The sequence below is a fragment of the Sipha flava genome, unplaced genomic scaffold (genome assembly GCF_003268045.1).
Source record: "Sipha flava isolate LNK unplaced genomic scaffold, YSA_version1 211_pilon_pilon, whole genome shotgun sequence".
NCBI classification, from domain to species: domain Eukaryota; kingdom Metazoa; phylum Arthropoda; class Insecta; order Hemiptera; family Aphididae; genus Sipha; species Sipha flava.
In genome coordinates, this window is record NW_020272824.1 from 744,517 (window position 1) to 770,191 (window position 25,675).

The following is a 25,675-nucleotide window of genomic DNA, read 5'->3' on the forward strand; positions in this document are numbered from 1 at the left end:
AGAGAGAGAGAGAGAGAGAGAGAGAGAGAGAGAGAGAGCGAAAGAAAGAGAAAGAGAGCAAGTTAAAAGGATAGAAGCATTTTTTGAGGTAAATATATATATATATAAATATAGGGTATGAACACAGAACGCCTTAGAGAGGAGACAACAGACACCGGGGCTTACGTTATATAATATCCTATACGCACACGGTTGTTATTCAGTTCGCGATTGTAAATTATTATTATAAAATTGAACCCCACTGAAAAACCAACAAAACGCGCGCGCATTGTCAACAATGGGCGTATGAAAGAATGAGTAAATAAAATGGGAAAATGATTAAAATGTAATTTATTTAAATGCAAAAGGGAATCGTTATAATCGCATAATGGAATTTAAAAAGCTGTCGTACTATGTGCATGTGTGTGTACGTGCAAGTTTTGTGTGTGTGTATGTGTGTGTGTGTAGGTAAGCAACAACATTGGTACTGCTTTAAACAAATTTCACTCGTATATGAACAACACACTCTCTTTTATGACGAGCTAGTCGATTGTGTTGGTTTTTACGATTCGACGAATTTAATTAAACGATAACGTTTGCCATTTGCTGGTGGCACAAATATTTATTAACAATAATACAACCACTACTACATTCGCGCTTTGCTTGTTCGTAAAGAAAAAAAGTTTGCATTAATTACATTACAACGGAATTTCCTCTGCTCCGTTTCTAGCGTTTGGGTGGAATATTTTGAAATGAAATCGTTAAAAGTTTTTTTTTGTTCTCGAACGAAATTAACTCAGCATACCGCGGTCCACGTATAATTTATTCATTTCAGTGTATTGCACACGCGCTGCGTTTTTAGGTGATTACATACATACATTACCAACCTGTCATCGATTTGGAATGTTGTATAAAATGCAGACGATAAAAATTACATTGTCTCTATCGAAAAGTTATATTTGCTGCAATATCCAATTTACAGTCTGTGAAAATATATTGGATTATATTATCGCTTGAAAAATATATAATTTTACCACGTGGCGCTGTTAAGATAGTGACCAAAACTAGTAAAATATTTTGCGGCTGCCGCCCGCCCGTTTGGTTTTGATCAAAAAGTATACTGTGGTTGCAAGTTAAAATTCTTTTATGTTATATATTTTTTTTTTTTACATTTTTTTTTTAATGAAAAAAAATACGGTCTATAAAAACAAGAACAATACATTTGTCTTTCGAGGAAAGGAATAAAAAAATTACTGTCGTCACGTGACCAAAGAGCTACCTTTTATAGTGGCGCTGAGCTTAGAATACGTGAGTATAACGAAGGAAATCAATGCGTGATGAAGAGGGGACGAAGTCGAAAGAATGAGAGAAACGTGTTGCTATCACTATATGATTATTTTTATTACGGGAGCAACAGTGAAGTTCACAGCAGATAAGGAATGATGGCTTTCCTGTTCCGGGGGTAGTCTTCGAACTTGTCCTGGTACCAGCGATGACTAATGAGCGCTATCTCCAACTGGTTGCCCCAAACGAACAGCAGCACGTACTTCCACCCGGAGCTACCCCACAGGACCACGTACCACGCGCCGTACAGCACCATCTCTGTGAACATCTGCGGGCTGGACACCAGCTCGAACAGGCCGCCGGTGACCACGCGGTGCTCGTGCGTGGCCACTCGGCCGTCGCTCTTGCGGACCGCGGCCAGCGCGACGTTGGCGCGCCACTGTTCGCGGTAGGCCCAGGCGAACAACAGTGCACCCGCGACCAGCCGCACGACCTCAGCGAATCCGGTGCAGAACGGGGGGCCCGGCGCGGCCGGCGCCTCGGCCATGATGGTGACGATCATGCCCACGTAGTGCATATAACCGGACGCGTAGTACCACAGACCGACGGCCGTGTCGGAGAACACGTTGACGAAATGCGTCTCGTACGTGCGCCGCGCGCACTGGAGCACGGCCATCGCGACGGCGGTGGACGCGGTGGCCGCGCTGTACGACGGTTCCGCGTGCCGAACCGGGTCCCACAGCCAGCGGCGGCTGAACGCGGCGACGCGCCACGACGCATCGGCGGCGCAGAAGTACGCGTCGGCCATGGCCAGCGCGGCCAGCGCCACCAGCACGGCGGACGCCACGTAAAAGTGCCGGTACCAGCGTTTGGGCACGCTCAGCACGCCGGACGGCCGCGCGCCGCCCGTGATCTTGCCGTACGCGTACAGCCGAAGCACGGAGTCCGGCAGCCGGGACGGGCCGACCGCTTTGAGCAGCAGCGGCACGGCCACGAACGCGAACGTCATGCACACGAACATGGCGTTCACAAAGTCCATGTCGAGACGACGGTCTGTACAGCGGCCGTTGGTTTCGGTGTTGGTGTTTATCGCGAACACTTGATTGACGCGTGCGCTTTGGTCGATCTGTTACCGACACCGCCGTCCAACACGAGTCGATTGTTAGAGGACGGTGCACGGTGCTCGGTCGTTCGACTAGTTCCAACCGTGGGGCATTGTCTCCGGACCGAATACGTAAACGTGTACGAACGTTGCGTACGTGTACTGTGCACAGCAGTTTTCCCGCGCCGAACAAAAGCGTCACGCCACCCGCGCCCCGCCCGCCACCCCGCGGCCACGTTGTAAGTTGTGGCGTGTAAGAAACGGTACGTACACACACGCGCGTTCTACACGTTCTTTCGTTGTAGTTGTGTGCGGGGCGACGGAAATCAATCGCGTTCCGGCGGCGGAAGTCGATGGGAAATTAAAACGGTCCCATCAACGCTGCACGTCACACATAAGTACTGGTAAACATCATATAATATATGCACGTAGCGCGTGCACAATCAAGTTGATATTGTTCGAACGACGAGAGGGCCGCGCGTAAAAAATACGGTGTGTTGCGTTATGATCGTTTGTTCGGCGATCGGTGATTTTGCAACTCGTGGTAACAGGCGATCCCAGTAGTGCGACGAATATTCTCGTTTTTAATGTTAATTATGTTGATTAATGTTAGTTTCAAATGATTTTCCGTTTCGACAACCATTCCGCACGTTTAACGAAAGCAACGTTTAACGTGAATGTTCAGCGCTTTCTCAGCTCCGTGAAAATACCACGTGTACGTTATGCCGGCGACTCGACCCTCCTTAGATAATTTTTTCCGTCGGAACGCGTAGCGCGAGAATTTCGTAAACGGAGCCGGGAATATAAAGTACTGAATGGTGGCTAAAAAATTCTAAAAATCAATGCGTAGATGAGGTCGGCGGGGTAACGTGCGTAAAATACAATAAATAACATGCGCACATATTGTAATTTATTGTTACGCAATGTACACACGTGCGTGTGGTCGTCTTGTCTTTTCGAGTTTCTGGTACAACATAATGTGGACTCAAAATCGCCCTTTATCGTGTGCAGGTGAATGAGCCCGTTACACTAAAAATAACAATGCGATTATCGAGCGGCGGCAGTGAAAAACGCTGGCAGATAGCCCGAAATCGCCTAGTAATTTATCATTGTAGGTATGTTTTTTTTCCGTCCTCGAGACGGTCCTCGGCATCCTATATATTTGTCCAACGCACTCTGCCACTGCTTCTATATTTCTCCTAATTTCTGTCTTTTGACACACCCTTCCGACGAGTGTGTGTACACGTGTAAGGTTTTTATGTGATGCAGCATGATACATTGAACGATGTTTTTTTTCACCGTTAATTCGTAAAAAATAAAAATAAAACAAACTACTAGTAGTTCTCTAATCCCGTCGCCGTCGACGTGCCGCTTACCGGAAATCGGTAGCGTATCGTCGTCGTCCTCGTGCGGCGGAGGTTTAATTCCGTCACAGCGCATCGGATGATAGAAAACATACGGCGCCGACCACCGAAAAAGGACGAAAAACCGGCAATTAAATTAAAAACTATTCGCGTGAGTGTGAGTCTGTCCGCCGAGGGATAATATTTTATTTTCGGCCGCCCAATTAGCAACGGCATGACAAAAACTCATATGTACGTGCGAGTGTATTTTATTTATTCATAATTTTTACTATTTTTTTTTTTCATTTCATTTAATACGCTTCTGGCTCCAAAGTATATATATTTATTATTATTACTATAAAGCACAATTGGACAAAAACCTCGCGTTAATCGTCCGTTGCACCCTAAGCTCTCGGCCGTGGCCGTTACACGTATCGATATTATATATATACATTTACGATATACATAAATAATATGCAGAAAGAATTAGATGTTTACACATATTTACCCTCAGGTATTTAGTCGTAATTATATGATATAGAGTCGTCCGCAATTGAAACACGTGCAAAAGTCATAATCGACTACGTCGCTTCGTCGTTTTTTTCTTTCCTTTCCACATAGTTTGTGTACCCATAATATTAATATTCAGTCGTCAATGTCACGTACGACCCTAGATAACAGACGATCAAGCCACTACTGACAGCGCTTCAAATACCCATCTTTCGGTTGAAAAGTGTGCGATTCTTCTGTGAAAATTGTCCAGCCTAAGTTTACTAAAATTATTATTATAATATTATTTCTCGTTTCGTTTTGATGTATTTATTTTTATGTTGTACGTGTATGCACATCCATAACGGTTTTGGTTTAGTCTTCCTCCGCCTGAAATCTACGTTTATTGTTATTTGTTACCGACATTATGTTTGCAGTTAATTTATAGGTACGCCTACGTATATAGTCATCATATAGCGATTGCGTGGAAAAAATTAATATATTTTTAAACTTCGGTGTATGCACGTACATATTTTAGTTCTGCCAAAAACGATGTAAAAATGCAGTAGTAAAGAATTCTATTGTCGGTAATGGCATGGACAATACTTCCGAAGGAATTTTTTTTGGATCATAATTGTATTCTTTGAGAAAACTATGACTTATAAAATAACCATATTGTTTTCTCCATACACTAAGTTAATATATTTACTATTTACTAATCGTTTAATTTGTTGTGATTATAATACTAAAATGTTTTATCAGTATACTCTTAAAACTATCAAATGTTTTATGTATGCGAACATTAAAAAAAAAAAAAAAAAATACAAGTGTATTCGATGGCATAATTATTTTAATTAAATGTTGTGTCATAAGAAATATTATATTGGTAACAGCGCTTTACTCGTATATAAAAAAACCGCCCTATTAAAATAATTTTTAACTTACATGTATGTATTATAATTTCCTTTTCTCTATATTTAGCTATAGAATACATTCGATAAACTCATTAGACAATATTTCAATTTAATAACCGAATTTAATACGTTTTTGATCTGTTGTGCAATAATATATTATTATGTAGAGTCAGAATGGATGTCAGGTGCCATTGTCGAAATCGTTATTATTAACAACATACATTTTTAAAAAACGTATCCCTTATTGTATTGCGATACTGTGGTAATTTACCAATAGTTTATTTGTCCAATCAATATTTCTATAAAAAAATGTAGTTAAAAGACTACTATATTATCGATATTATAAACTAGTAATTTACATAATCATACTGAACTGACGTTCCGTCACCGTAGTTAATTTACCAGTTTTCTTTGAATTTATTTTCTCATGTTTCATAATGGCTGTTTGACGCGTGACAGTTACCACCGCCGTTCTAGAAATAGCATAATGAGGGCTGCCATGTCTGTTCGTATTAATATTCATATTCATAAGGAGTAAAAATGGTTTTCTTACTTCAAATTTAAGCGGAACCTTATTTAAGCCTTATGCAAACAAAGTTAAACCTTTTTTATGATTATTATCTTATTCCTTAATAATACCTATCACTAAAATACCTGCATGCAGTATATGCTAATACCATCGGGGATGCGTGCATCGCTGGGATCAATTGATCGTTAAGAATTTATATTTCATAAACTCAAAATCGTAATCGTTTTGTTATTTCGTATTAATTATTAATAGCGTTTAATTTTTTTGTTTTTCAGTTGTCGGAGTTGGAAAAACGGGTGCTGGAAGCGGAAACGAGAGCCGTGGAAGCAGAAGGAAAGGTATGTTTACGCCTATATCAAGCCGAATAATTAATATACTAGACGCAACAAATAGTATATTTATTGTGTTTAGTTATACCTATATGTGTAATAATATAACATCTTTCTAAATTGTATCTGTCTATTTTATTCAATGAGTTAAACTTAGACCGTAAGTGTACAAGTCAATAGTTTTAATGTTGGATTTAAATAGTGAGTTAGATAGTTAAGACCCGTGTCTAATTGCAGTTGGCTTTGTGGTTCTAAAGAAGTGGATCGGTCGAACTGTTCAAATATGTAACTGCTGGTTCAAGTAGCTCCAGTGATTTATTTACCTATCTTTGTAAATGCTTTGATTGATAATGACAACATTAAAGTTATAAGTTGTATTACATTTTCGATTAAAGGAGTACAGGATTTATATTATTTTATATATTACCACCGCCACGCAGCGAATAGTCGATATTTTCTGAATCTGCGTTCCTTTGTAGAATACACATTAACCGTATATTTGTATATTATTTGATAATGCTTATTCGCCAAAATAACTAAAAACCGCTTTAGTTTGTATGGGAATTATTTTCGTATTTTGCGCTAAATAATAATAATCCTATACAATAAAACTAGTATTATACGTGTAAATCTTTTTCTTTATAATCATTAAAATATGTCGAATAGATCCGTTTTGTAGTATTTATTGATGCGGAACATTTTTTAAGCGCGTTTGTTAAATCCGTTAAAAAAAAAAAAAACCCATTTCGTGCGTATCCCGAAAAGTATATACATGGCGCAGAGAACCTTAGCAATTTATTATACGGAACTTGTCTGAAAAACTTTATCTGGATTGGTCACAATGAGTTTATTATAAAATCAATACCATAGCTGTTTGCGATACACATTACATTAGTTTAGCCTCAAAAACTCTCGTTCTCGATATCACGTATTATCGTTTGTGATGAACCGTGTAATATAATAATTGATGGATGCTGCACCGTTTAGTTTCCCATCACGAGAACAAGACAGCAGTTTCCAGTTAACAGACGATGGATCGATTGGGTGATAGTGCCTGTACTGGTTATAGTCATATTGCACCAGGGCATACCATATTAATCGCTTAACAATATGATCGTAATAACTCTCCTTTTCGGGTTACTAGGTCGGCACTGAGTTAGTGTTTGTGCGAAAGAACTGATTCCATAATAATATGACACTATCGCACACCGTTGCCGTTTAACGATTTCGATCAGGTTTTATGTCTGAAAATAATACGTGTTATTTTAGTTTTTATTTTATATACATAAATAGCACTTACACAATATTATGTAATATATGATATTAAATAGAATAAAAGTATATAATACCATTTTTCGTTTTGTTGAAGAATTTTCTGCAAACCTGCCTCTCTTTCTCTTTTTTTTGGATGATATTATCATTCTGACAATGCGAAACGTCTTCGTATTATTGTCATATATATATATATTGTACCTAAGGGCTATATACGACAGTATTTATAATTTACTATTTCCACCAACTTTTATCATACTAGTATGCTGTAGTAATATATATTATTTTTTAAGTTTTATTTTCGAGACCTGTGCAGTAGCCAAAACGAGGACTTGCAGAACTCACGCTCGTCCACCTCCTTCACAACGTTAGATCAATTTTTACTCATTTATCTTCTACCATTTAAAACCAAAATATGTATATGTTTAATGTCTAGTTTGAACTTATATAATTTATTAGTATTTTTGTTATTTTAATAATTACCAAAATACAAAAAAAAAAAAAATTAGAAACTTTGTAGAAGTATATGAATGCATCACTTATTTAAATATTATGCTGCATTACGTTGCAGCTAAAATTCTAGTAAAATTTGTAAATAATCATGTTCTACGAATATGTATTTTTTTTTTTTTTTTTTTGGTACCGACTAATCAATTAAAACTTAATAAATCAATTATGTGATTATTTTTAACTAAAAACATTTTTAAACATTTTTTGGCGCTTATATGTGCCCATCCGTTTGTATTAGTACACTATAAAAATCATAATTTTATATTTTAACACTGTATTCTATTATAATAACACTACTAATACTCAATTCAGATAGGTCTTATTTAGATAAGTATATGAATTAATTATTATTATATGGCAGGCTTTTCATTATTTCGATAACAATCCACCAATAGTTTTAAGTGCTTAAATATTATTGGTTTTATTTTGAAGCCGCTCATAATAATAATTTATTTCACCTATATAAATATTATTTTTATAACAAATGACGATTCACATTTGCTTATGTCACAGATTACTGTATACATATGTGTGTGTTTTTTTGGTGTACATATTATAGGCGTATTGGTTTTCTATTCTACCTATAGCGAAAACAGATTGCTATGTACTTAAAGCAATATTGCATTTTCGCGTGAAAACTGATTAAAACTTATCCCCTGTGCCTGCTTGTATATATTGCTTTCGGCCTATAAAGTTCCCTTTAATTGGTATTTTTCAATTACCTGCTTTCAACATAGAGACATTCTTGGACATTTGATAATTTAACATGTGTTGTCAATAATTGCCAAGATAACCTAGTAGTGCAAGATGTTTGTCACGTGCCAGTCACGGTGTATTACAGAATATAGATTAATGTATGAAAAATAAAAAAAATCTGCTACGATCTAGGTCATGCCTGGATTATAATATATAAGGTTTCTTATTTCGTCTACTTTTCTTAACTTTTATTTTTGATTATCTGTATTTTTACCTGTAAGAAAATATTGTCGACTGAAGATTATATTGTTTTATATTGTTTAAGTTATCGTCGTTTCTTTTTAATAAACTTATTTAAATTTTTTATTCGGAGAGAATTTTATTATACGTTATTATTATTCTTTTATCCCTCAGTGTAAAATACATACAAACAATAAGTAAATAATACTTAGCTAAGGAAAGTAGACGTTTGAATACATTAAAAAAAAAAACTTACAAATCATGTGTGTTGTTATCATATTCCATTTTACTTTCCACTCATACTATTGTACATGAATCCATGTTGGTCCCTACAGGCCATGGACACAATCTGGCAATATTCTGTAATTGCAGTTTGATGACATTCTATTGATTGGCTCATTATAAGACCTGCAGAATAGTACCTTGATTTTATACAGCTAATAATCTGATTTGAAAATACGATTTTATCCTCGTTTATTTCAATTGGTTCTATAAACTGCAGTTTATTCTGTCGATATCCAATTCGTTATTATTATTATTATTATTATTATTAATACTCGAAGGACCGTGGTATAAATTGGCTATTTCTGTTTATTTCATATACGTAGCTACCAAAGATAAAATTATATTTGCGAATGCGCAATTCCACTTGTTAAATTTGTTATTACAGTTATTTAATACCAGTTATTAAACAAATAATATAAATATTAAGTGATATGTCCACATAGTTGTTATATTTTTTTGCTATGCGAGACGATGTACAAACTTTTTTTAAGTGATTCAATAATGAAGATTTTGTTTTCTCCATTATTTAGAAAAATTGGGATATCGTGGGTGGGCTGCCAAATATCCTGTCCTATTAATTATTTTATATACATACATTGAGTTGTTTACTTTGGTTCTTTTAATACAACTAATTTCTGTTATAGTAATTCCTGATCGAATATTGTTTTTTTTTTTTTTACGAAATGAAATGAGTTGCTTAGCTATGTATACCACACGTTTTTTTTTTTTTTGTTTATGTATACTTAATTAAATTACGAACTTGAATTTTGTTATAATTTGATGTTTTTGACAACGTAGGATTAAACGTGACTGGAAAACATGTTTTTCGATTGTTATTATTTTCAGCCCTTGTTAAATTTAAATTTGAAAATGTTAATTAAAGATTTCGCGAATGAGATTTAGATATAACAGAATAATATTTATTTTTTTCACAAAAAAAAGGTTTCAAAACTAACTTGATTTTAAATTATAGATTAGGAAACGCATTAATTTATATTTATAAAATAATGTTCTATCATCTGTATTTCATCGTGTTTTTTTTTCTAACAACCAATTAAAGAAATGTATGATCCCATAATAATATACTACGTTATACGTGCAGCATAAACACGACTTAGTAAATTATTCTCGTCTGATTTCAGCAATGTATGTTTATGTTTACTAAATGTGTATAATAATGTCTGTGATGACAAGAACATTAATTTCTCTAAACTCGAGAAACATACTCTATTCATGGTTTTACGTATTTCTACTTTTTTTAGGTTTTTTAAGTTTTTCGTACCTACTAGTAGTTAAAATCTATAATGGTTTTTTTTTTTTAATGGTATAAAATTATTTTTTAGTTTAAACTATTTTCTAGATGTAGGTTAGGTAAACCCTGCAAGAAAATAATTTTATTTCATTTGAAAATATGTTTTAATGTTTTATACGTAACATAATTCCGTTTGTTCAGTAGTATATGTGTGTGTGTGTGGGTGTGTGTATGTATGTATGTGTATACACTGTATATACAAAATGTACGCAATTCCTATTGTACTGAAACCCAAAACCAAATAAGGGTAAAATTATTTTTGTATTGGACAGTAGAAACTGGGTTTCATAAATATATATATATTGTAGTTTCTCCTTGTGTTGATACAGTGTTGTGTTTCTTTTGGATTTTAAAATGCCTTCTCTACATAATGGGACGTTGTCTAACTACTGAAAAATAAAATGGAACGTGTTTTTACATAAAACTGTTCAAATAGAAAAAATATTTACGCGTGGTGTGTATTGTTTTTGTTATTCAAATGTTAGTTTAACGTATACTCGAAATAAAATGAAATTAATCAGTTATAAATTTAATTTTTAATTAAATTGGTTTAGCTTTTATAAAAACTGTGGTAGGTTGTTGAATTATACATCAGGAATCTAGTGGAATTTTAAATTAATTCAAAATAATGAAGGGTATTAAATTAAAATGTTTTCAATTACAGGCACTTGACCCTAATATCACTCCTTTCTAAACCTGAGTTAATATTTCTTACTAAAGAAATTAAAATGTTGAAATAAACTTCTAAGATTTTTAAATCAAAAGTAATTGTTTTTGTTACTAGTGCATCATAGTTAAAGTGAAATTTAAGATTTTGAGCTATATGCGTGGAGTTATTTTACTGTGTCACTTTTATTTTTATCTACTAGGGTACACTCACTTTTTTTTAAATAGAAGTCCTCCAAAAGTTTAATTTAACCCACTTTACATAGATATTGAAAATTCAATTTGGGTGAACTAGTTGAGTTTAAAAAACTATTTATGAGTTCATCGAAAGTGTAAATTTCAGAAGAATGCATTATTTAATCGAATTAAAAAAATGTTTTTTGAATTAAGTATTTGTAACCTAAAAATAATGTATTTTATGATCCTTATAAATTTAAATACATTTTTTAACATATATGTAGTTATAATATAATATATATAAATTAGTTATAACTTGATTGCTATGTTATTATTATTTTTTTAATGAAATACATAATATTTAATACTATAAATTTAAATTTCTGAATTAGTGTACGGTTCTTATATTATTAATATTCATTTTACTATTTTTAAAATAATTTCAAAAATATAGTTACCAGTCAATAGTTATTGAAATTTAATGGATTACCATTAATTTATAATAATAATTAACAAACAATTTTTTTTTTAGGTAAAAGTTTTTTGTTCTTCCAACATTTTTCGTTTGATACCATTTGTTTTTAATACATTGTTTCCTATATTTATACTTAATTGCCTACTGGTATTTTTATACGTATTACTGTAAGTTAAATGTTTTGACAAAAAAAAAAAAATTCTTTATGAGCACTTAAAATTTGTCTATGCTATAATAAATGAAGTTATAATAATAATTTATGCAACCTTTATTTATCATTGGTTTCAAACTTTAAAACACTCATCCTGAAAGCTAATTTTACTTTTGTATTTCACATATAGGTTCCATTATCTCAATTTTTGTTGGAGTATTTGAAGTTAAATTTTGAGAATTAAGTTACTGGAACTACTGTGATATGTTGATAAAAGGAGAGCAACTTAATTCGCATATCTAATGTAGAATAGTTATGAAAACTAAAAATATAAGAATAATATTATTTCATGGCACATTTAATTTGTGCGTGAATATTGTTAGACATTTTTTGGTGTACTGTGTATCTATCTATAGAGGAATGTATTAATGATTTTAAATTCTACCATGTTAAGTTAAGCTATAATTCTTGTCCTCGAATCATATCTATGGAATTGTACATATGTTTTATATATTCTATTCTATTGTGTGTGCGGGTGCGTGTAAAATTTCAAGTATCATTGTATTGTATTTATAAATTTACATTATACGCACATAACGGGTATTTGACATTCCAGTCAGCGTTGAAGCCTTCAGTTTGAAGGAGACATGTAAATGACATTATTAATACACACCTGTGCGATTCACATTCAAATCGATGTGTAAAATATTCGTCCGTTACAACATATATACTCGTGCAGTCTTTCTTTATACATTTCAATACTGGGAAAAATGTAATTAAAAATATTACATTGAAGCAGATATCGTATAATATGGAATTTTTTTCTCTTTTATTAATTTCAATAATAACAACGTTACCCGCTTGTTATTTGTCAATTAGTACGAATGAACTTTTATACTTGACTTGTCGATATTGAATTAAGTATGCACATGTTTGTCGGTGTAAAACCAATCGCACACCTCCATAATGAAGGAGAATAATCGCATATATTATTTTCATCGATTTGCTATTCACATTTGTCGACGGTCGTGTCGCGCTACGAAAAACGGAGATCTTATCTCGTGATCGGTTCGTGTGCGTGTGACATTTCAGACTTTTCCCGTGGAAAATCGATGAAATATAAAATAATATATTAAGAATATAATATCATATAGTTATACATATATATAGTTATATATAGTTATACATTGCTCAATTTAGTTTGAAATTTATAATAAGAATAAAACGAAAAATCCGCATTTCTATTATATCTTCAGTTTTTTGTCTTTATTATCAATTATTTCACTCTTGCATCATTCGCATTTCAGTGTATGCAATAATGTAACATAATATATGCGTTGTAATAAGCATCAAGCCAACACTGCAGCGACCTCTATGCAACTATGATGAGGTTACGTTGGAAGTACATGCGAAAAGCATAGTGATCGCGACCTCTCCAAGAAATACGTTCCGTCAACTGCACAGAAACATCTGTATAGGGTTTTCGAAAAATAAAAAATAAATAGACTCGCCCCTATTCATTGCGCAATTTTGCGGTTCTACATCATCATACATCATCACCGTTTGAATGAAAACGGTAATGGGACGTAAATGCGAGTGTAATAACTGATGATATATTGATATTATATTAAGTGAAATATAACATTTTTTCAATCCGTTATATAACAACGATCAAACAAAAACATCTTCAGTGAGGGGTTTTTCTCTTCTTAAATTTATATATTTCATAAAACTATTTCGTCGTAATAATAAAAAATGTATATTGAAATATGTTGTTACTTTATTAACAATATCAATAGTTAAATTAAATTTGTATAAAACCGCGAGCCATGAATTTTATTTGCGTGGAGCTAATATTATTCTACCTAATACAATTTTTTGAGCAATTCAAATGGAAAATTTCGTAAACTTACAAACTGTTAACAATTTTATTAAGTGATTTAAAGATCGGGACCCTTTACGCTAAGCCATTTTTCGAATGTTACAGATATATGTTTTTTATAAAATGTACAACTGCCCATTTAAGCTAGGTATTGTAAAGGTTTCATTATCTTTAAACGTTGTTACCGTATGCATTGATCTATTAGATATATTTTATACGTACAGCGATATTAGATCCGTTATATTATGTTTTATGATCGTTTTATTTGGTCGGACACGTTGATATAATTAGATTAGGTACGTTTCTCCGTTCCAAACAAACCACTTAAAACGTTGGTTTAGTCCCGGGTCGGATGTAATCTCGCGTACGTGCGCCCGCGATCCCTTACCAACAAGTGCAACTAGCTACTATGCCGGTACAATGAAAATGCTTTTATCGAACGTCTAAGGTTTGTGATGCGGATGACTGGATGAAGTGTTCACGTCGTTGAGAACGATAAAACGATGATATAAAGGGGTATAGTTGTTGTCGCGGGGAAAAACAAATTTAGCACCCCTATCCCCCTTATCATCGACATCCACAGCAGTACGAGGTACACCGTCGAGCCCGAAAACTGTCCTGCGAAACGTTCCGATCGCCGTGTAACGGACGGAAGAGCACCCGCCGCCGTCGCATAGATAAACACGAAGATAAATACGTGTTCGCCTTGCGTCGAACCGCAGCACGTGCACGGCAGCAGTGTTTTCGTACACTTCCGTCGCGAAAACGTGCGCACGCGGCCGCGATGAGCGGTAGTCTTTCGGCACACAGGCGGCGCGCGTGTTGCTGTTGGCAACGTGGTAGCGGTTGTGGCGGCGACCGGTCCGACGGAGGGAGCATTGATTTTTTTTCGTTCCTCTTGCCCCCCCCCCCCCCCGACACCCCGATAAATGGCGAACCGCCCGACTCTGCTACCCCTTTCCGTGCGCCCCAAGTCACATGTTACGTACGACGTATCTCTCCTCTTCCGCACGCGCATCCCTTATCGCGAACACGTAGTGCACACCGCACGCGCTCTCTGTCGCCGGCGCGCGCGCGCACTCGCGCAACACCGTCGTGTAAATACTAGACCGAACGTCCGTATCGCGCGCCACGGTGTCTTTTCCGTCTGATATTTTTATTCGCGTTCGTTGATTTTTTCCTCTACGTCTCCTACGAAAATAAATGTGAACACGTTTCCTTTTGCCCTTGTTCTTTCCCCGTCCACGCGACCCGCGGACACACTCGCGCGGTGCTCCGCGGGCTTTCGCAGCAGCGCTTTCCTATGTCTTCTGATCTTCGACCTTCGAAAACAATACGTCGCTGTGGTCGCCGACACCATCGCCGCCGTACGAAAGGATAAGGTAGACGCGGTTTTTTTTTCTTCTTTTTTTATGTACACAAACCGTCTTAACTGATAGAAGAGCAGTGCACTCGTCGATGATGTGTTGTGGTACGTTCTACCGATGAGAAGGAGGTGCACGTTTTGCACCATGTATTTAATACATTAACGAGTCGGAAAGTTTGTGAAATTTCACGTGTTCGTCTAGTGAAAAAAAATTCGTTACGAACCGTCGCGTGTGGGTGGGTGGCTGTAGGTGCGGGCGGGGTGGTGGTCAGTTCAGTGAGTGTGACGCTTTGAAAGAACGTTGGCGCGCGACCAAATGCACGTACACGGCGTTTGTAGGTTTCGTTGGCTCTCCTCGTGCAGTGCGTAGTTGTCAAATAATCACGACGATAGGTAATAAAATAAAATGACGACGTCGCCTCCTGTTCGATACATTGTTATTTTATTGTGTGTGCACAGACCGAGGCCATTATTTGACACTCGAAAACCAACAATCGTTGGTCGTGTGTATGTGTAGGGACAAATCCGTGACCGGGGAAACGCAATATCGGTAGGTATACGCACATGAGATGATCTCGTTGTTTACTCGACAAGCGTACAGCATCGCCGTAGGCGTATTGCATATAAAATAATAATATTTATCGTAATCAGACGACGGGTTCGGGTAAATTTGCCGAAACACAACATAATGATGTATACACATTGTACAGGAAAATCGATAATCGCGTTTAACGGTGTATTGTGTACAGTAGACGAGGGGCGCGTGACCCTGATCCATTGTGCGTATATATATACGTGCGTGGACCCCCTATTGTATTGACCTGGTTAGGGTGTGTGAAGTGTCCTATGGTGGGGAGGGTTACGCGCGCCAGACGACTAGTCTGTGTGTGCCGTCATGAGTCAGCGTCGTGGTTCGTTTTTAATATTATTCGTCATTTCACCGCGACTTCTTGTCGTGCAGTATCCCCCGCCAACGAACCGCGCCAGGCCGTGTGCAGGTATATTCGCACCTAATACGTTACATCAATAACCTTCGCACCTTGTGCAGGTTTCTGACCGTTTTCTTTTGTTTCCTATAGTTTTGAAGTGTTACTCATCACTCGCCCTATAATGTATTCTCTATTACTACAACTATCTGCTACGGCTGTCGTCCTATATCCACGAATTGATTTCTAACAACTTGCATTTTATTTCTGTCGCAGGTGCGTGTTATGGAGGAACGGCTCCAAGCCGAATGGACTACACATTTACCGGACCAAGCGGAGAAGGAACAAGCTATTAGCAAGCTGGCGACCCAGGTGGAAGAACAGGTAAGCATTGATAAATTGTCATATACATGTGATATGGACTTGGGGATTTATGGCGGATGGTAGGTTTAATGTTTCACGTATAACGATGATTTACAGCGTCAGCTGAGGCTGCAAGACGCCAAAATGGTCGAGGCCAAGGCGGCTCGCATCAAGGAATGGGTGACTAACAAGCTGAGGGATCTAGAAGCTCAGAACCAACACCTGCGAGAGCAGAACCACAAGTGCAACCAGCAGTTGGAGTTGCTTAGGCGGCACATGGCCCAGCTAAGCGCGGACAAGATGGCCGTGAGCGCTTGTGCTGGGACCTCGTCACCACGCACTAGTACGTCATCGTTGCATAGGGCCAACAGCACTGGCTCCACGCAGTAAGTGACTTTTTTAACATGTACCCGTCGACGGATTTCTAATGATAATTTAATTACTATAACGTCTTATTTTCATTTAATTTCCTTCCTGTGTATAGCGCTCTGTCCGACAACGAACCGGTTTACGCTCAAGTCGACCGACACCACAAGACGCGAACACCCGAACGGTCGCAGCGCACCCATCGCCGGCACATGTCTGCCTGCGTGCAAGTGCCGCCTGCGGAGTCGACCGACGGCACAGGCATTCCTATCCACGAACAACTGGTTAACGATCTGACTACCACCACGGATTCGTTAAACTTGAACGCCATCAGACGTGAGTATATAATATTTAATCTAAGATTTGTAAACGAACAGCTTTTTTTATTTCATTTTATTTTTGCAGCGAAATCTGTGTGCATTGAATCGGACATCACGCACGACTATGCGGAGATCTACACACCGAGTAGGGAGAAATTGCCATGGGACAAATCCAACAACAAACCACCGACTCCGCCTCTGCACAGGTTTCCCTCGTGGGAGTCTCGTATATACCAGGTGGCCAATGAAGGGTTGTCTACCGTACCCACGAGCCAAGTAGAACCCACTATCGCTGCGGCTGCCAATTCCACTGCCGTGCATCCTACCAGGGTAGTGACGTCGCAAGGGTACTGTGATATAAGCGTCCCCGTGTACGCCACCGTAAAAGGGGTGTGTAGAAAATATGCTTATACTCTCAATTCACCTCGATATTTTTCGTACATTTTTCTAATTCCGTATTTTTTAATTTTTTTTTATTACAGAGGGCCAGTCAAATTAGGTCCAGTCCATTCACTGGTGACTCGTCAGATGACTCTAGTGACGGTGAAGGTGAACATACGAACACGGCAAACACGCACAGTATTGCTACCAGAATCACGAACAGTAGTAGTACGGACAACACAGACACGTCATTGTCTAGTTCCAGTCCCAGTAAGAGCCATAAGACTGCGTCAACGTTCTCGCCGGTTAAACACAATTCTTCCGGATCACCATCGAAAAGTACGTATATATTTAACACCCGTGTGAATATTTACTGTGACCTATACTTTGAGTAAACATTTTTTGTTGCACTTTTCATAATAGATACTTCTATGGAGTCCGGCATATCGGATGATTACGCAATTCCGCCAGATGCAATGTCGTGCGGCGAAGATTCGACTGAATGGTCGTCGTTGGTGCTGAGGTTAAACCTTAATGGTGCAGCTGTTGTAGCAGATAGTCCGAGTCGTTGTGCCAAAACAGGGGTGCTTGATAAGTCTGGACATTTGGCGAAACTTGGTGGCAAATTAAAGACGTGGAGACGGCGGTTTTTCGTGTTAAGCAATGGCAAACTTCGTTATTGGAAAACTCAAGTAAATCAAATTATAATTTCATAAATAATTAATGCTAACGTTAATGTTTACATATATTGCTTTTACACTATATTTTTTGGTTTAATTTCTACATTGATATTTTATTTCACAGAATGATGTAGCGCGCAAACCACAACGAGAAATTACAATTGATGACCTATGCAGAATAACCCGAGCCGAAGGCGCTGCTACGTTTGAAATATCAACTAGTAAAAAAACATTTTACTTAACTGCAGATTCAATTGCAGCTATGGAAGATTGGGTTAAAGTTTTACAAGTAATTTTATATTCTTAAGATCTTAATTTATTTGTCATAACTATTGATTTATGCTTCATACAATTATAGAATGTTCAAAGACACAACGCTACCAAGTTGTTACTGAACAATGAAAACCACAAACCAACGATTCAAGGGTGGTTAACGAAAGTAAGGAATGGTCATGCAAAACGATGTTGGTGTGTGCTTGTAGGAAAAACCTTTTTGTATTTCAAATCGTCAACTGATACAGTAAATACAATTAAAAATTAATTTTTAATTTTTTCTAAGTATTGTTTTTTTTCCCCCACAAATTTAGAGTGCATTTGGACAAATAAATATGCGTGATTGCCGTGTAGAAACCGTTGACCATGTTTCTGATTCAGATAGTGAAGAAAGAGATTCTAATCAGCCACCAACCATAGCTTTGCATCCATTACATCAAGGTCCTCCAACTTATTTACTTATGTCTTCTAAACAAGAAAAGGTTTGATTTGAAGAAAAAAAAATGTATATAATAAAGGAATACAATTCAAAATATTTTAATCGCAGGATTCGTGGCTATACCATCTTACTGTAGTTTCTGGCAGTGGTTCTCAATCAGGGTCACAGTTTGAACAGCTTATTCAAAAATTAATGGAAGCATCAGGCGATCCAAGTAGATAAATATAAATTTTTTGAAATAATAAGTTTTTATGCTTTTTGTAATTTCATATAGATTGTGTGTTGTGGAAACATCCAACTCTTTTGCATTCAAAGGAAGCAATCAGTTCACCACTAACCACTTTATCCAATGAAACGCTACAATATGAAGCAATAAAACTATTTAAAGTATATATAAAAAAAAGAACCTTAACATTATTTTAATATTTTTTTATTATTTTAGAGTTGTCAATTATTCATGTCAGTAGCCATCGAAAATGCTGGTATTGATTATCATGTGGTATTAGCTCAAAATGCATTGCAGCTATGTTTAGATAACTGGGAATTACAAGCTGAACTATTATGTGCCCTTGTCAAACAGACGTCTAGACATGCATCTCATAAACACGGCGTCCAGGTATTCTCCAAACTGCGGCATCGTGTAAGTTCCCCTTCCCTTTGCTTCTTTTTGGAATTAAAAAAACAGTCATGCAATTAAATAAGCATAAATACTCATAATCATTGGTTTTATATTTTAGATATAAGACACATAAAAATATTTTTTTTAAAAACAAAACTAAATTTTCAATCTGTTATATTATTTTACAATAAGAAAATTTGGTAACACATAATATAATATACAAGAACATGAAATAACCTGGGTAAGAAGATCCATCAGTGTGTTATGCCATCAGAGTTTTGGGAGGAAGAAGCTTATTTGGTATATAATACAAGTCACAATTCAAGAGATCTTGACACTAGTGTCTAATATGGTACAAATATTATTTGACAATGAGAGATTGATTGAAATGTCTGTAAAGTGTATATTTGGAAAGGCTTTGGCATATCTCCATATTTGAGTGCGATAGTCCTATTGGGTTTTAGCATTGATTATAGCATTAATAATTTTTTATTGATCAGGTGCTTGCACTTGATAATTTGATGTAAGATTAAGTCTACTGTTAAGAACCTTTCTTTTAGTTTTTAGATATGAACTCAAGTAAGATGCTTGTCTAAGATTAGACCTAAATATTTGGTTTAAGGTGTTGTTGGGATTTGGTTGTTTTGAAAGAGTATAACGCAAGGGAGATGCTTTTTCTTAAAGTGAAAGAACTCATCTGAATTGATTATGATTTTAAATGAAGACTATTTAGAAATATTATCAAGATGAATTTGTAGGTTTTGTAATACTATTGAGGTCTGAATGTGATGAAAAAATTGATGTGTCGTTAGTGTAATTAGCTATCAATGTATTTTCAAAGTTAGGTACTTCAGCTATATATAGATGTTGTAGAGGTCTGATGATAAGTCACTTTCTTAATGTATCTTTGCATGGATTTGAAATTGAGATGAAAGGGAGTCACCGAGACAGACGAAAAATGAAGGATTTTGTATAATGAGATGAAAAATGAAAGAATAAGTGTGATTCATTTTAGTATCTTTTTTTCAAATAATTTCCCTAATACTGGTAACAGACTAATTGGTCTGTATAAGGAAATTTTGTTGATTTGTGTATATGGATAATAACAGATAGTTTCCATGTTAGAAGGGAGTAGAACAATCTCAACATAGAATTGTAATTGTAATCGAGAAGAATAATTGATTTAATTGGAAGATGCTGAATAATTCAAATAATTGAATTGAAAAATAAGTGTTTTTGTATTTCTTTATCCGATGGTAATTTAGAATATTATCAGTGTGACCGTGCATTTGCTTTCTATTATTAGGGCTTTAATGTTAAATCATACGAGTTTACATTGGGTGGTTTATTTGGATTAGGAATATAAGATGAATTTAAAATTACTGCTTTTATTGAATTGACTAAATCTTTCTATTTTTGTTTAGTGAATTTTGAAGAAACTTAAGTTTGTATTGTTTTCTAAGATAGTGATGATTAAAAAAATTATTTGATAACTAAAAATTGCTCTTTAATATTTAAAGCAAAAATTATGTAAAATAGCTAATGATGAATATCCATTGACTGTTTTTTTAATGCCTAGCTTTTATTACGATTATTAGTTATTATTACTTATTTTAATTATTCTGTGTATGTGTATTTGTTATGTACTTTTAATGATGGATAATGCAGTTTAATTTTATTTTAAAATAATTAAAATTCTTAACAATGGTATAATATTTTATAAATTTATTTTTCTTACTTTTAGTCTGACCCATCAGAAATATAAGTGTTTTTATATTTTTTTTTATTAGAATTTAAAGAATTAGTAATTTCTAATAAATTCTACAGTTATCCATCATATTGAATAAACGAAAAACATTGCATACGCGGTGTCCACTCATTGAGTTATTATACTCGTTCTTAATATTATCACAGGGTTTTGAAACTGGTTTATATTTAAATCTACCGGTGCTTTGAGGTCAAGCTGTTTCTTTTGATAAAGCCTATGTTAGAGTAAATGAAAAACATTAAAGAAATTGTTTAGTTTTTAATTGGGTATTAGAATTAACTATTCAATGTAATATTGCAAAATTATTTGCTACATTATCTGTATAGTTTTTACAAAAGATTTAATTAATATACAATTGTTTTTTTAGTATAATCTGATAATCAGTAATATATATATTTAAAATTATCATACTTTATATTATCCGATTTTAACCTGTTTCAAAGCCTTTAGAGTTTCTGATTTTAAAGCATTTTTATATTAATTTGTATCTTGAAATGTATTTTGTATTTTTTTGTTTTTATTTTGCTCAATTTAAGAGTTTATTTGCAATCCTCTCTGTTGATAACATTGTGCATGTCATTGCATGATTTCGAAAACATATTATTTTATATGTGATCAGATCACGAATCTTGTTTATGAATTCTTACATGAGCTGCAGTTTGTGGGTTATCTTAAAAATGTAGAGGGGCTATATTAATATGGCAAACATACACAAGTTAAGAGGTTTAGGCATTTAGGCACCGCGTGTCCACTGTTTTTTCAGCAACTTTTATTATGCGCCACACAGTCGCTGTTTACTTGTGATGCTGCCTTGGCCTCATCGCCTACTATCAGCACTACCCAGTCAGTAGTGCCAGGATCACCAAACCACAGTATGACCGCACCGCCTAGTCCAGCTACATCATCATTACTGGACCATTGTAAAGCAAACCCACCTATGTATGTTTTCGTCCAGGGATGGCAATTATTAGCGCTGGCTGTTTCCCTTTTTGTACCGAAAAACACCAAACTCCTTTGGTTTCTCAAGTTACACTTGAAACGTAACATAGACACCAAGTAAGTAATTGTTTTATCCAATAAAATGATAGTAGTTTAAAGCAGTGGTCGATAACCGGTGGCCCGCGGACTGCATCTAGCTCACGGGTCTCTTTTATACGGCCCGCATTGAATTTCAAAACTAGGAAATGTCATTGAATATCATATAAATTTTTTGTATTGTCTGGCTCGTGAACCTTTTTTAATTTGTGAATGCGGCCCAAGTGTCTAATAAGGTTACTAACCATTGCTTTAGATTATGAATTAAGACTACAATTTTTTTTTTAGGACTGAATGTGGAAAATATGCTGCATATTGTGAACGTGCTTTGGAGCGAACCATACTGAATGGCATTCGCGATGTAAAACCATCTAGAATGGAAGTTTTATCAATTTTGTTAAAAAATCCTTATCACCATTCGTTGCCTCACTCCATACCTGTTCATATGCTCAATGGGACTTATCAGGTACAGAAATGTTATTTAATCAATAATTAATTCTCTTTACTTTTAAATGTCTCTAGTGGTTTATTTGTTTTCAAATATATGTCATTAATGTAAATTATGCTATAGGTTGTTGGTTTCGATGGATCTACAACTATAGAAGAGTTTTTATCTACATTCAATCAAGAAACTGGATGCAGAGATAGTCAACATTCAGGTTTCACATTATTTAGTGATGATCCCATTGAAAAAGATCTGGAACACTATATTGAATCCCAAGCTAAAGTATGTTTAAATTAGAATTTATTTAGTCAAAATTATAAGTAATAAATTTTTTTAGTTGTGCGATGTCATATCAAAATGGGAAACTGTGTTGCGGGAAAAAGGTTCTGGCAAATTTGAAAATACACGAGTTATACGATTGATTTTCAAGAACAGACTGTATTTCAAATCCTTTGTCAAGAAAGAGACGGATCGTGAAAGACTATTGCTCTGTTATCAAGTAAATCAACAGGTGGTTCAAGGTCGATTCCCTCTTACTAAAGAGCTTGCTTTAGAGTTGGCTGCTCTAATGGCACAGGTATAACACAGTTACTCAATGATTCTTATTTTATCTTGAATTATATTTATGGATAACTCTTTTGAGTTCAGATTGATTTTGGTGAATTTAATTGTGATAAAAACCGTGGCAGCGGTGGTACCACTAAGGAATTGCAAGTGCTCCAATCACTTGATAAATTCTATCCATCTCGATACCGCGATGGGGCTTCTCAAGAAGCAATCAAGTATGTAAAATAATTTAATATTTAATACATTTATATACGAGTATTAAAATTAAATTATAATCAATACATACAATTATTGTGTTTATAGACATCTTCAGACAGGTCTTCAAGAAAAATGGATGTCTCTGAAAGGACGGAATTTAGTTGATTGTGTTCGAATATATTTAACTTGTACTAGAAAGTGGCCATATTTTGGATGTACTCTTTTCCAAGCCAAAGTGAGTGTCATGGACATATGAATATTAATATAATCATTGTAATCCAATAAATAGATCTGATTTTACTTAAATTTAACTTTTGTCAACTAGATGAAACATGGAGAAAATACAGTACTACCAGGTACTGTAGTGTGGTTAGCTGTATCCGAAGATAGTATCAGTTTATTGGAATTGCGTTCAATGCAATTAATCGAAACATATATGTTTAGTCAAGTGTTAACATTTGGTGGTTGCCAAGATGATTTTATGTTAGTTATTGCATCTGATTCTGCAATTATAGAATCCCATAAACTTTTGTTTTCCTTAAGCAAACCAAAGGTAAATGTATACTTTTTTTGTAAATTAGATAGATAAAGAAAATATTTTCTAATAATCATTTTCCTTATTTTAACTGCCAGATTCTAGAGATAACATTGTTGATTGCTGATTACATGAATGCATTAGCTCAGAATAGTGCAACATTGGGCAGTTCGCTGAGTCGCAATATGCAGCCTGATATACTAAAAGCTACTCCAGACCATCAATTACATAGAAACGATTCACAAACCAAGAAGCGTATTGACTCATGACAATAAATTTCTACATAACATTTTTAATTATTATAGTGCCACAATATCATCGCGTGTTTGCACTTCGGCCATACAATTTAACTATAAAATGAAATATTTGGATATTTCATTATCTACAATATTAATTTAATGCTAATATAATAACTATACTTTCCTTTTTTTTTTTTTTTTTTAATTTCGTTTATTTCATACGATCTTGCCATCGATTTTTACCAAGTTAAATTTTATGAAATACTTGTTAAATTACGCACGAATACATAAAGACTAGAGTAACTTTAGGTGTTATAATATTATATAAATTTAGTTTGAATATTATGTTACCAAGAGGTTGTACGAAATCCAAATAATATTGATAATATATAACTAAATAAATTAAAATATAATTGTATTGTCTCGAAGTGGTACTTGGTACGTGGCCATTGATAACTGACTGCCATTATTGGTAGGGCTTGTGCCCTATTTAGTCTGTATATTCATTATTAAATACCATTCATAATATTCCTGTAACGTTTATTTTTACTTTTATTTGTTACAATCGAATTTATACAAAGTGGAGTCTGATAAGAAAAATGTGTTCAATTTTTTATTTTGAATGCATCTCCTTATGAAATAATTTTGTTGTTTTCAGTCTTAATTTTATTTATTTTTTTTATTAGACAAACTAATTTTGACTTTTAATTATTAACGTTTACTTGTACATTTCGACCAAAGAATATTGTACCTTATTGTTTTTATTCGACATAATTAGCGAAGTAAAAACACCTTATTATTATTTTGTTGTATTATTTTTTTTTCTGCTAAACAGACTTAACATCACATTTTATCTAATAAACAAAAAGGTTGTGCTATTGGTTTTTGTATTATGTATTTTAAATTTTTATTTTTTTTTTGAACATCACCACAAATACACATACACAAACACTAAAAATTACTATTGAATTGGTGATAAATGTATTAAAAGTCTGTAACAAAACCCTGAGTTAGCACACAACTTCACAAGATGTTCAACAGTAATCTCACTATTTTGTACGGTGAGGATCCGATTAAAACGTTATGAAGATGCAGGCTGGAGCCTTGAAATCTTAAGTTTGGTGCATACGTGGCCTAGAATGAAAGATTTTTATAAACCCGAAAAATCTCAATCATACTATTTTGTCCTGTTATTATTATTCATTACTATTTACACTGATCCGTCGGATTGAAATAAAAATGTTGCATACAAATGGATATTAATTGTGAAAACAGTTGTAAACGATTATGTATAGTTTTTATTATTATTGTTGAAAATAATTCATCTCTAAGTTTGTAAGTGAAAAAGTCCCAAGTATTGTAACACTATCTAATCGGCTCAGGGCCATTGTCAGACCAAATCTTTAGATGATGCAAACCAAATTTTAGGGGGAGAGACATCAGGAAAAAACAATATAGTGCAAAACATACCACTACATAGGCACGGATCTAAGGGGGGCTTAAGTCCCCTTCTTAGAAAT

The 25,675-nt window shown here is 34.9% G+C and overlaps 2 protein-coding genes across 3 annotated transcripts in view; one reads left to right on the forward strand and one right to left on the reverse strand.

Annotated features, from left to right (window-relative positions):
- LOC112682814 (uncharacterized protein CG43867) overlaps nucleotides 1-24,816 on the forward strand; it is a 78,598-nt gene extending 53,782 nt beyond the window's left edge. The window contains exons 3-23 of one of the 2 annotated variants that reach the window (XM_025553556.1): nucleotides 5,916-5,978; nucleotides 16,204-16,311; nucleotides 16,408-16,676; nucleotides 16,775-16,992; nucleotides 17,062-17,366; nucleotides 17,459-17,696; nucleotides 17,781-18,049; nucleotides 18,162-18,326; nucleotides 18,396-18,557; nucleotides 18,625-18,792; nucleotides 18,858-18,963; nucleotides 19,024-19,136; nucleotides 19,192-19,389; nucleotides 21,924-22,192; nucleotides 22,460-22,637; nucleotides 22,743-22,898; nucleotides 22,954-23,193; nucleotides 23,265-23,398; nucleotides 23,487-23,616; nucleotides 23,707-23,934; nucleotides 24,015-24,816. In XM_025553556.1, the coding sequence (XP_025409341.1) occupies nucleotides 5,916-5,978; nucleotides 16,204-16,311; nucleotides 16,408-16,676; nucleotides 16,775-16,992; nucleotides 17,062-17,366; nucleotides 17,459-17,696; nucleotides 17,781-18,049; nucleotides 18,162-18,326; nucleotides 18,396-18,557; nucleotides 18,625-18,792; nucleotides 18,858-18,963; nucleotides 19,024-19,136; nucleotides 19,192-19,389; nucleotides 21,924-22,192; nucleotides 22,460-22,637; nucleotides 22,743-22,898; nucleotides 22,954-23,193; nucleotides 23,265-23,398; nucleotides 23,487-23,616; nucleotides 23,707-23,934; nucleotides 24,015-24,185 (3,888 nt within the window). In that variant the 3' untranslated portion in view covers nucleotides 24,186-24,816. Of the gene's footprint in view, nucleotides 1-5,915; nucleotides 5,979-16,203; nucleotides 16,312-16,407; nucleotides 16,677-16,774; nucleotides 16,993-17,061; nucleotides 17,367-17,458; nucleotides 17,697-17,780; nucleotides 18,050-18,161; nucleotides 18,327-18,395; nucleotides 18,558-18,624; nucleotides 18,793-18,857; nucleotides 18,964-19,023; nucleotides 19,137-19,191; nucleotides 19,390-21,899; nucleotides 22,193-22,459; nucleotides 22,638-22,742; nucleotides 22,899-22,953; nucleotides 23,194-23,264; nucleotides 23,399-23,486; nucleotides 23,617-23,706; nucleotides 23,935-24,014 lie in introns of both variants that reach the window. The other variant, XM_025553557.1, reaches the window with a different exon arrangement.
- On the reverse strand, nucleotides 1,243-2,622 carry LOC112682815 (polyprenol reductase-like). Its single transcript, XM_025553558.1, has one exon. It carries the CDS (start codon nucleotides 2,300-2,302, stop codon nucleotides 1,403-1,405), a length of 900 nt encoding a protein of 299 aa, XP_025409343.1. The 5' UTR covers nucleotides 2,303-2,622; the 3' UTR covers nucleotides 1,243-1,402.
- Nucleotides 24,817-25,675: the final 859 nt, after the last annotated feature.

Coding starts and splice junctions, on each gene's coding strand:
- LOC112682815 (XM_025553558.1), bottom strand. CDS start 2,302: ATGGACTTTGTGAACGCCATGTTCGTGTGCATGACGTTCGCGTTCGTG.